This window comes from Centruroides vittatus, unplaced genomic scaffold (assembly GCF_030686945.1).
Source record: "Centruroides vittatus isolate TY-2023 unplaced genomic scaffold, ASM3068694v2 contig_3071, whole genome shotgun sequence".
In the NCBI taxonomy this organism is placed as follows: domain Eukaryota; kingdom Metazoa; phylum Arthropoda; class Arachnida; order Scorpiones; family Buthidae; genus Centruroides; species Centruroides vittatus.
Window position 1 is genome coordinate 1 of NW_027121974.1, and position 13,114 is coordinate 13,114.

Consider the following 13,114-nt stretch of genomic DNA (forward strand, 5'->3'; position numbering starts at 1 on the left):
AATATACTAAAAAAGTGTACAATTAAGAATAAAAGAGAATAAAAGTAAATAAAACAAAATTATTTGAATTGCTATGATGATGTCATGTTTTGCACTGTGTTACAATTTTTGCTGCTCCTCCTTTCTAAGGGGATGATCAAATAGTGATCTCCATGCTTAGGATAGCAGCTCAGAGACTCTGCTGTTAATGTATTTAGTAACTACTTCTAGCTTATACCAGTAATGATATACAAGAGATTTATTGTTGATAAAAAATCACTTGCATTTTGAAGTAAAAGTTTTTAAAAAAAACAATTTGTCTATTAGTACAGTAGAGCGTCGTTTATCCGAATCAATTGGGGACTGGGGTTGTTCAGATAACTTATTTTTCGGATAACCAATTATGTACGAAAAAATACATTAACCTATCTGATGTTGAAACTTTTTCTCCGTTGCATGTCGCTTTGTGTTGAATTTTCGTTGATTTTAAGCCTAATGAAAATTTTTATAATAATAATCATGGCTATTGTATTGTTAAAAATTATTTCTTTATTTTTTACAAACAAAATAAATATATTGAAAAATATAAAAACAAAAAAATTATACTTTAGAAGTTAATCTAGTATCAAAAATATTTGATTCAGCACGACACAGTCCGACTGGAAAGCTTTTGGTTAACCGACATTTCGGTTGACCAGTTTTCGGATAAATGATGCTATACTGTATTTATATGGAACCAAATTTCACATTTTTAGAATGTAAGTTATATTAAATTAGAATAAAAATTTATCTGTAATAAGACATTATTAAAAAATATCACAAGCAAACAACGAAAATAATGATATAGTAGTACTGATTAGTTGAAATCCTGCCTCTTTGTTAATTCTACTCGAAGCGATTATTTTCTGGTAAAAAGTCTAATTTTTGTGAGTTGTTTCTTTAGTCAAAATTTATTTGATAAAATCCAGTACTGTGATACAGCATTCCAGTAGACAGTCAGGCACATCTTTTTGTTTAATTCTTTTTTGCACGTTATCTATTATTTTCTTTCAAAGAAAACTGCTTTTGTTTTTTCTCGTAAACCTAAAATGAGAAAAACTGAAGAGTAATAACGTCAAAACAAAACCAAAACTAAGTGTTGCCAGTGAACTAGACATTAAAATTAATGTTGCCAGGCTATTTGACATAATATTCATCATTTACTAATAATGAATGATTATAGATTTCATTATAATGAAACTATTCTTTTGTAAGGGACAGAATTTTTATTACGTTAAACTGAAACATTTTTGTATTGATCTGAATAGGAAATTGACTGGGGATTCAAGATATATTCATTGTATCAAATTTTGTTAAATTGGCATTTGTTATACTGACATTTCACTGTATAAAGTAGTGAAATAATAATAGTAATTTTTGCATGTAATAGTTGCATTGTCTATAAATTAATTTTGGAAATATATTCAAATATTTAGGTAATGTTTATGTACGTAGAGGAAATCAGTGGCATCAACATAGGCAACAAACTGAAGCAAGGCAAGAAGTAAGACTTTTTCAATTGAAATAATTATAAATATACTAATTTTAGTTTGAATATACAATAACAGACTTACATAGATTCATTTGAAAATACAATAGTTCAGACTTACATAGATTCATAAATATGATATTTTGATTTCCAACTAACATTGCCATTTATTAAGCACTATTTTGAAATGTTGGTTTTATTTGAATAATAGCCATATTTACTATTATCAACTGTGTATTTTTTCTGCAGTTACTATTTGAGGATTATTATTTCCTTTGCACATACCTGTTTGTGTTCATTATTAATAAAGTATTTAATTATTTACTTTAAGAAAATTTTGATTTTTAGAAGCAAACTATATTTGAAATGATAACTAGTATCTCTGTTTTTAATGACTATTACTTTTTATATATCAGTAATAAGAAAATAATTAAAAAGTATTCTTACTGTATATTGTATATTATACATATGTTTTCTATTAGTTTGTTTGTCAAATAAATAAATACAATGCCTATCTATTGCAGTTTAATATTTATGGATTTTATTCTGTTTCCCTAAGTTTTCAGAAATCCTCAAATAGACATGGCTGCTATTCAAGGGCTATTTTAAGCTTTAAGGGCAGAACATAATGCAGTTGCTATTCAAGAATGATTATTTGAATAAAATCAATACATAAAGATGATAAAAACTTTTGAGATAACAAAAATTTTTATTTTATTAAGATTTATTTTTATAAGCAATTATTTATCTTTATCCTTTGAAATGAATATATAAGCTAAAAATGCAACATATTTAAGTACTATTTGATTTTCATTGTTTTTCAACTTGAACAGAAACCTTAAAAATAAATTAGCTGTGTAAGTTGAGAAAATTATTTTGAATGTAGTGTATGTTACTAACTAAATTAGATTAAACTGAAAGATATAATTCAAATGAAGATCTTTACTTAAATTTATGTTGTTTATTGTTTGCTTATTTTCTGTTTTCTTTATCTTCAGAAATTAAATGAAAAAACTTTTGTTTTAATAGTTGTATAATGAGACATTTTCAGAATAATCAGATCAAGGATGAAAATGTTTTTATACATATTATGTAAAGGTCTGTGAGGAAAATGACAATTATAAATAGATGGTTATTAACTTCAGAATATTTGTTTAAAATTTTGTACACAAAAATTTCTCAATAACAGTGTTTGCTATTTATGTTTTGTAGATTAACATCATGTCAGTTATCTCCATTGATGCACAGATACTTCTTATCTTTGAAGTATGTCATGCATAGAATGTCACAACATATTCTGAAGTTTGTTATTAATTGAATGAGAATTTTTGCCTTGAAAATTTCAATATTTTGTTTACAGTCTTCATATACCACACTCTTTGTTTACAATGAGTGTGGAATATGAATGTGATTTTTCATTGCGTGCTCAAGATTGATCTTAGCTCAATATACCATACATATCTATTTTTTGTTGGTTTGTAAATTTAGAAGTAGTCCTTTTTAACACACAACCATAGCAGCAGCAGCAACAACAACAATGAACATTGTTACCCCAGAAACTTTGAAATTTGTATATTATTATTATTATTATGTAGTTACTAATAATAAAAGAATATGCAATTTGTTTTTATGAATTAAAATTGTGGCATTTCAGAGTAAATACCCTGAATAAAATTTATCCAAATGAGAATAACTTTCTCTTGAAAAGATTTTCTAGAATTGCTTTTGAAGCACCTTACTCCAGGTTACAATAAGACCTGATGTTGCAACAAAAAATAAATCATATTTTCCAACATACTATGGTTTACCAAGAGACTTGGCAATATTTTGGAGAGGAATGTCTGTATAATTTTCCACAACACAATTGGAAGCTTTTCAGTTGCAATTCAATTTCTATTGGTAATACAATTAAGTTTTTTATTAGAAAAAATTTGTTTATTTTTATCACAAGTTTGTAACTTTATTCATTGTTTTCTATTATTCACATAAGTTGTCATCTTACATTTTTCATATTTAATATTAACATCATTTCATATTTTTTAAAAATAATTCTTTTGCACAGGGAGAAGTTTATTATTGATATATTTTCACTAAAGGTGTTATATATAGATTAAATAAATTATTTGTGGTATTCATATGATGGGAAGATAATGTTGTTTTTCTTGTCACAATGCTCTTTCCTTTGTTTTTTGTTTTTTTTTTTTAATGGTACTTTTTTTACTTTTCTACTTAAATCTGTTAAAGTTTTTATTATATTATGCTTAAATTAGTCTTTTTAATGATCAATGGGCTGATTTTTGTGCCAAATACTGTATAATAAAATAGAGAAAACACTGAGACTGGTGTTATATGTACATAAAAAAAAAATATGTATAATGCTGATCTCAATGTTTTCTCCATTTTATTATAGTCTTTTTAACTTGCTCAGTCAAATTTTTATTTATTTTTTTATTGTCACTAAAAATTACATTCTGTTAATTATTTTAGTGAAATACTAATCTGTATAAATACTTTCAGACTTAAATATTTTAAACTGATTTTAGGTATTTAAAAAAATATATATTTGAAATTATAATAAATTAAATATTACAGTAAACAAAATTAAAATTTATTAGCTTATGTTAATTTTTTCTTATAGCTAATTGAAATTAATGAATTATAACTAATATTTTAAAATAGACTTAAACACAGCATGCTAAATTTTAGCAATAAGTTTTGTTATATATTATTCATAATTTTTTTTTCCTTGTTTATATGTTTTTCAAGTTATGAAGAATCCAAGAAATAAACATTACTGATATTTACACTTCACTGAAAGTCTCACAACAGCATTAAAAACATTTATTCAAACTTTATTATATGAAAAATATATTTTTTAGACTTTAAAACTTCAAAGAATTATCTAAAATAATACTGAATGATTTATATATTTAATAATTTTTAATGCAGTAACTATATAATAACCATAAAGCAATTTTTTTTATTACATGCAGTAAAATTATACTGCTTGATACTTGAGTATGTTAGAGAAATACTCTACTAAATATAACAAAATTAAAAGAGCAATATTTTTAATTATCTGTTCATATCTTAATAATGATTGGTATGTTTCTGTGTATGTAAGTATTTTTCCTGATATATGTTAAAACACATATTGATATGGATATATTAATATATACAGTAGAGAGTCATTAATCCGAATCAATTGGGGACTGGGGTTGTTCGGATTAGTGATTTGTTCGGATAACTGATTATGTACGAAAAAATATATTAACCTGTCCGATGTTCAAATTTTTCTCCATTGCGTGTCGCTTCGTGTTGAATTTTCGTCGATTTTAAGCCTAACGAAAATTTTTATAATAATAATCGAGGCTATTGTATTGTTAAAAATTATTTCTTTATTTTGTACAAACAAAATAAATATATTGAAGAATATAAAAACATAAAAATTATATTTTAGAAGTAAATCTAGTATCAAAAACGTTCGATTCAGTACGACACAGTCCGACTGAAAATTGTTCAGATAACCGGCGATTTGGATTACCAACTTCAGGGTTCAGATTAACGACACTCTACTGTATTATTGTGCTACATTAATTCATCCTTGTAAATAATAATGTATTTTGTATTGTTAGATTACTACTATGATTCAATGCCTTTGCAAAATAAATGAGGAAATTCATTCATTTTGTTTTTCATACATTTAATGAATTTTTGTCGGGTTGCTGTGATGCACAGTAGCAAGAATGAGTCTCTGTATGTAAAGAGTACATAATACAGGTTACATAATTTAACAGGGTCTGATCTGAAGCAAATTTTGGATTGCCAACATAAACTGTTTTTGAATTTTTCAGTTCCTATTAGATAAGATGATGGTTCATGGAACAATCTGTACATGTCTGTAGTTATTGATAACTAAAATATATTGTCAAGTTGAAGAATTCTACATTTATTTTCAAAATAATCAAATTTTTAAAATGCTTGATAAGAAATAAATTTTTGTAATTGTGAAAATAGATATCAGATTATATATAATAATATTTTTCTGCATGTGTTTCTGTAATGTATATATATGTATTTATATTTCATTCTTTTTGTATATATATTCATGTAACTATTATATAATGTTCTCAATATATATATATAACATTAATTTAAAATTTATTGAATAATAAAATAATATATTTTTAAAACAATTTTTATATTTCTTTTCAGAATAGTTATAGTGTGTTGTTACAAATGATGCCCATCTTAGTATTAATTTGCTTGTCCTTAATGAGCAGTTTCTTTGTTTCTGATCCTCCATATAGCCTTAGCAGAACATCGTAAGAACATTTATTTTATTATTAATTTAAAGTTGAAATTCTTAATTTTGTATACAATTAAATATAACCATATAAAATCAGACCAGAATGGAAACTTGAATTATGTAAATTATCTATTTTCTTCTAATTGTTATTTTTTTTTTTATGATAAAAGTTAATTAAAAGTTTTCAGAAAAATTTATATGGTATTATCAATTGAAGTTTAAGTTGTCAATTTAATTTGACAATTTAAATTCTGTATCAAATATTTATTTTTTCAATAGATTGCATAATTCTGATTTGATTGAAATAATTATCTTTACTCCAGCAATATTTAACTTGCCTTTAGCTAGACTTTAAAAAAAATCTTATATTAGAATTTAATATATTTTATAAATATGTCATGAAATCAATTATCATGTTTTGTTTCTTTACTTTCTTAATTTGATTGTTGCTTACTAATGGAAATATTCTGAACAGTAATATTTTCTTTAAAATTATCAAAAAATTGACATTTTTATGAACAATTAAAATAAATTACAGATAACATGTAAAATTATATTCATTGTATTGGATGATTTTAAAGATTCGATGATTATAAGTTTGTCAAACACTTTCAACAAACTTATAATCATCGAAAGTGCTTGCGAGATAAGAAAAACTGTGTTAACGCTGAACTCAGTGCTAATTATCAAGAGAATTTAAAGATGAATTTTACTTATTTAATTGGTCCTATTTGAGCAATTAACAAACTTATTTTATTAATCAAAATTAGATGACAAATATACTGAAGTTTTAAATGAAAAAAAATATATAAATGGATGATGATGATTCAAAACTTGAATGCTTTTTCAGAAAAGAGCTAATGTATTTTATCTTTTCAATTTAAAAACAGTTGTGATAAATCACTTCATTACAATTGATTTGATTTGGTAGATTTCTTTTAACTGTTAATTATCTGTTCTGAATTAGTTTCCTGTGTTTTTATACTAGTTTTAATATGAAGGAATTGCAAATAATGAATATATTCAAATTTTCATTTAGTAAGATAATACTAATTATTTTTGATATTGTCGGTATTTACAGTTTGGTTTAATTGATGATAATTTTGCAATATATTTTTGTTCTTTTATTGATATACATTATCATTTATGATTCCAACATAAGATTATTCAGGATAACTGATCTACTTAGTTACTTGATAACAAAAACTAAGAAAAAGTATCCAAATGGAAAAATAATAATAAATTAATAATTTTCTGTAAATTTCAGAATAAGATTATATTTTTAATGACTTTTTAGTTACTGAAGAATAAAAAACATTAGTTTAGAATTGTTAATTATTTTTCCAAATGGAAAATTGCTTCATATTGTTTAATTGGTTTAAAAGCCAAATGTATTTAAAAGTAACTAGATTTATTATTATTTTGATATTATTATTATTCATCTGGTTATCCATTAATCTAATCAAATCATCCATTTTAAAATTAGATTGGAAAAGAAATATGGATAATATCATAAAATATGTGAATTTTTTTGTATTGATTTGTCTTGCTTTCATATTAAATTTGTAATTATAGCAAATGAGTTTAGTATACATGTTTATTTTAAAATATTCAGATTGGTCAGATTTAAATTGATTACTATTTAGTTAATTATTTATTAGAATAAAAATATTTACTATTTGCAGTACATTTAAACATAATACAGTGATACCTTGGTTTTCGTCAATAATCCGTCCAAAAACAATTTGCGAAATCCGAAACAAACAAAAACCGAGGCAACTATTTTCATATGAATCAATGTAAATCCAATTAATTCATTCTAGACACTCCAAAATACATACCAAAAACACATTTTATAGAGAATTAATATAGCGTTAATTATTGAAAGCAATAAGAAATTAACATAAAAGACTAATTAGCATAAAGATAAAAGCATTGAGATTAAAGATAAGATAATTAGCATTAAGATGAAAGCAATGGAATTGTTCGGCTAGACACGCGGGGTAATGTCCTGTCTTGTAGTAGCTAATTGGATATGAGCTTCTAGTCTATATCGCCCCGTGGTAAAGTGTGATGTAATTGTCATGTAATAGTAGTTGTATGCATTTATGATGGTCATATTGAGGGGAATAATGCTTTCTGGGAAATCTGTTTAAGAGTAACTGGCCTCTATTCAGGCATTACAGATGTGGAGAAAACCCGGAAAACTTCACATGGCCAGCCCGCCCTGAAGCCCAAACCCATGACCGAACTCCCAGTGTTCAGGGAACGGAACCATAGGCCAGTGGTGTGTCATTGCAGGATAATGTTTACACAATGAGAAGTAATGCCACACTGTGCCGGAAAACGTGTGGGTTGCAAAATTAGCAGTGAGGTTGCTTGAGCGTGCCAACAAAATCCAAGGCAATCAATGAAAACAGACAAATTTTTCATGAAAAAATCAATGAAAACCGAAAATGAGGTATTACTGTACAATTAATATAAATACAACCAATTAATTTTTAATTTTTTCCATAAATTATAAGATGAATAATTCATTTGTAAATTTTTCTGTTTGTTTTCTTGTGTCAATATATATGATTTTATACATACAATGAAAAGATAATTAAATTTATACTGAAAAGAAACTGTTCTAATTATTTGCAAAGAATATGAAATACAGTAAAATGTGCAAAAGTGTGTAAAATTACATGCAAAATATGCTTCTACTTATTGCTAGTCATTTTTTGATTACAGTAAAGTTTATTATAATGATTCTCTACCCTCATTTTTTTGCTTAACTAACACAATTTTTCTAATACTGTAATTGGTATTCTCATAGAATTTTCCTTCATATTGTAGAGTTTCCTTAACTTAAAGAAATTTAATTAAAAGAATTGAATTATGGTTTAAATTATGATTTTGCTCTAAAAGCAACTTTCCTAGGTTTTTTCTTAAACCTAGCATTTAAGATCCTAGTAGTAAATCCAACATAAAAGATTTCTTAATTTTTTTTAATTATTTTGATTTCATTAGACTCCACTCATCTATCAGGTCCTTATCATTCCATAAAACTTAATATAACATACAATTCCTTTTAAAATACTACCATTATTCTGTCTTTTTACCAATCCCTCTTTAGAAACCTGCACACTATTGAATTTAATTTTTTAATTATTTATCACTATTTATTTTTACATTCTTTATACAATAAATAATTCTAGAGATTCTTGAACATTCTTTACATCTATGCCATTGGACTTTGTTCCAAATTTGCAGTTTTCCTTCTGGTTGTGTCAAACAGAATAAACACTTGATAATTCATTGTAAAAAGTGCACAAAATTGCTGTGTTGAACTTATCATACAAGAACACATGGCAAAGAGAATAGACTTTATTATTTAAGATATGTTATTTCTGTATAAAGTGGTAGAAATGCATTTTGGGCTATTTGCCCCTCTTCAGTCCTTATTTGTACAATTATAAATTCTGCATAACACAATACATTAAACTCAATGTTTATTATTATTATGTATGTGCAAAATCCAGAGAAAGAAATGAAGGTTACCAAAAACAATATTTATTTGTGACTCCTGCCTGTAAAAGGTGTAGAATTAAAACCAAAACAAGAAAGAGTGAAAACAAGTGAAACTAAAATGAATTATCAGATAGACTATTACTAATCGTTAGTAAATTGATCTTGAGATGATAATAGTGTATCTATTAAGCAGAGATTCTTAATTAAATTACTAGTTCCATAAAGTTTTTATTACTTTTTTTTATCTGTACATCTAAGAAATAGACTACTTTAATGTTGTTTTGTTTCCATTTCTAATTCTACACACAACAAATTTAAGAAAAATGCAGATTATAAATCAGTTTTTCAAAATAATAAACAAGTCATTAATATACTCTTACCAAAACTGCAATAGTTTATTTTATAGTTTTTTCTTTAGTTTTTAATATTTATCTGTTTTATAATAATTATATCAAAAAATATTAATTATAAATTTTGTTAAAAAGAATGCAATTGGTAAATATGATATAAAACTTAAAATATGTAAATTTTTTGACCAGAAAATATTTATATGAAAGAAAAACTAATAATTTGCGAGTACCTTATTTTGTAAAAGAAAACTTTGCAAGTGAATATCAAGGAAGTATTCGTCGAATAGAAAGCCAAGTAGAAGAAGAATATATAACTAATTTAAGAGCATCCTGTTTCAGGGAAAGAAATTATAGTAAGTTTATTGAAAATGTTTTATTTTGATACTATTAGTATTGTACTTAATGTTACTTATTTTATTTTGTTCAATAGAAGAAAGTATGATATGGAGAGCCAGAAATTTCAGAGATCGAGAATTAGAAGAAAAAGCCAGGAGTCTGAGAACGCCATCTTGTCAGACATTAAATGACTTGTATACTGATAAAGGATGGTGAAAGTGTTTGAGTATATCCTTTAACATTACGATTGAAACTGCATTTCCCATGGACTTTAAGGAAAGCTACTTTATTTTAATCTTAAACCTATTTTACTTAAACTAGTTTTATTAATGTAGCTGTCCTCATTACATTCTCTAAAACAATTATTGAAATCTTTTGCACCAATTTTAGTTTTCATTGAATGAAATAAGCACACTTCCTCAATTTCCCATGCAAAATCTCTAGAGATAAATTTCAGGTTCTAGCTTTGTACTATTTTGCTTGGACAATGGACAATTGTAATTTCTTGTTATGTGAGTTCCATGGTGAATGTGTGTAATGCAGATTTTTGTAAAAGATAATTGCACATAGAATACCTTTATTATTATTATTGTATGAAATCTTGTAAATTATTGTGAATTCTTAATTCAATCATTTTACAGTTGAAAATATATAATATATAATAGGAATGTTTCTGTTATATTTTCTGAACCCTTAAATTCATTTAAGGTGTTAGCTCATTTATTATATTGGGAATGTGTACAGAGAAATTCAACTTTTGGTACCAGTTCGTAGCTATGCTTCTGTCCAATGTTATAAAAAAATTGTTAAAACGGAGAATCTCTACAGGATGTTTGAATTTAATAATATATTAACCTTGTTGTTGTTAAATGAAAATCTGGTTTTGTAATAAAAGCAAAGGCATGAATATAATTTAATTTACATAAAATACTGCATTCATATTTCAACACATACTACTTATTGGATATTTATTTTATTATTTCCCATTTTAAAATTAAAAAACTAAGAGTAAATAGAACAGATATTTAATTGGCTTAAGTTTTTCACATTTGTATATTCTGTATAAAAAAAAAAAAGACAATAAAATGACTTGCTACATTTTCCTAGAAATATATGTAAATATATATATAAAGTATGTTTTTATAATTCATCAGCTTATTTGAGCCTTCTTAGTTTGTAATATTTAAAAAAAAACAAAAAAAAGGAGAAATAATGTCAAGTTTGCCAGTTGCTGTGAGAAGTATATCTGAAGTATGAAAACTGTAAAAAAAATTTTGTAAATGTTCTGTCATATTATAGTATAATGTTTTTACAATAATAATATACAAAAAAAAAAAAATACAATAATATATCATACATTTTGAGTTTTACAAGTTAGGACTTGTATCCTCAGAGAATTTGTGATATAACCATTTTTGAAGTTTTGCTTTGGTGCATTTAATCTGTCTTTTTATTTGATCTATTGGTAAAACTAATTGGGAATCATTGAGTATGAAAATAATTCATTTTGGACTTTTAAACTTTACATAATCATAGGAAATGGAAAATATTTTGTTAACAGTTCTCATTAATTATAAAAAAAAAATAAACAACAAAGTGCTTTAAATACAAAATTTGTAAGAACTGTAAAAGCTCCATTTCTTTGTGGACAAGATAATGTACTGTATATCATCAAATTGGTTTTACTATAAAATATCAATAATGCAAAAGTAAGTACAGTTAACACAGGAACAACTCACCAAAACAAGAACAAAAAAACAGTGAAGCTTTGCACTAGTTAAAAAAAATGAATTCATAAAATTCAAATAGAAAATTTAATTGGTATATGTATTTAAAATTGTATATTTATTTATTTTTTCTTCTTTTGTCTTTTGTTAAAAATTTTCACTGTCAAATTTTCATAGAATAAATGGTTATAATGTAAAGCAATGAGTTTATACATTTCCAATAAATCAGATTATAATTTTCAAAATGTAATTAATTTTTTTTAAAGTTTTCTTTTTAATTGAAAAGTTTACTTATATGCCTTACGGGTGAATTATTTTTATTAAAAAGTGAGAAATAAAAACTGATTTAGTTTTATTTAATATTGCATTTTGTAAGTTTTCAATATAATTAGATACAAGATATAAAACAGATCAAGCAATGTCAATTGTGATACTGCATACTTATATTGATATGGCATCAGTATAATAAGCATATTTAATATTAAATCTTAAATTAATTTAAATAAAATAATTACGTTACCATTTAAAGAATTATATTGTTAATGATTGTAAATTATAGATTTTACAAAAAAGAAACTGATTAATCTCCATTTATTAACTACAGTTGACGTAACTGTATAAAGCAGTGATTCTCAAAGTGGGGGTCGCTGAAAAATCGATTTTAGATCAATTTTTTTCAAATATTTTATAAATTTACTATGGATTCATGTTTAGAAATAATAGAAATAAAAACTATATAAAATAATTTTTACTTAAATAAATTGCACATATAAATAATAATAAGAATATAAATATTTAAATACGAGCCTAACCACCTTCTTCCGGGATGTTTTTCGACACATACTCATTCTTCGGGGTCCTTTGAAATTTTAAGTGCAGAAGGGGGTCTCGGTCCAAAAAGTTTGAGAAACACTGGTATAAAGCACAGTCAGAATTGAGTCCACAATCGGATAAAGTGACTTTAGTTCTAAATTAGTAATTCTGAATCTCCAGTAAGTCAAAAACATTTTCAACAGTCGAGTCCACTTACCAGAGCATGGGATAATAGATCAGTTAGTTTAAATGAGTGCCGTGTCGACAGCAGTTTTTTTAGAGCAGTAGTCTGCATAAAGTAACAGTTCTAAGCAGGGGCGGACTGGCCACGTGGAAAATGTGGAAAATTCCACACGGGCCGTATACAATTTTGGTCCGTTTTTCTAAATATGTACAGTACATAATATACCGTTTTGTTCGGTTTTATTTTTAAAAAATTTATTTTTTCGTCGAGTAAGATAAATTTCAATTTTTAGGTGTAATATAGATATATGTGTAAGCCTTTATCGTTTTACCCGGCCCTACCCGAGATCGAAGTTAAATTGGTCCGCCGACC

At 25.3% G+C, this 13,114-nt stretch overlaps 1 protein-coding gene across 1 annotated transcript; it reads left to right on the plus strand.

Annotated features, from left to right (window-relative positions):
- Positions 1–1,454: 1,454 nt before the first annotated feature.
- On the plus strand, positions 1,455–11,990 carry LOC136973012 (dnaJ homolog subfamily B member 1-like; the record flags this gene model as incomplete). The annotated part of the gene is made up of 4 exons (XM_067267699.1): positions 1,455–1,522; positions 5,723–5,832; positions 9,872–10,035; positions 10,113–11,990. Coding segments are annotated over 4 exons (464 nt in total), but the record flags the coding sequence as incomplete, so codon positions are not given.
- Between the last annotated feature and the right edge of the window lie 1,124 nt (positions 11,991–13,114).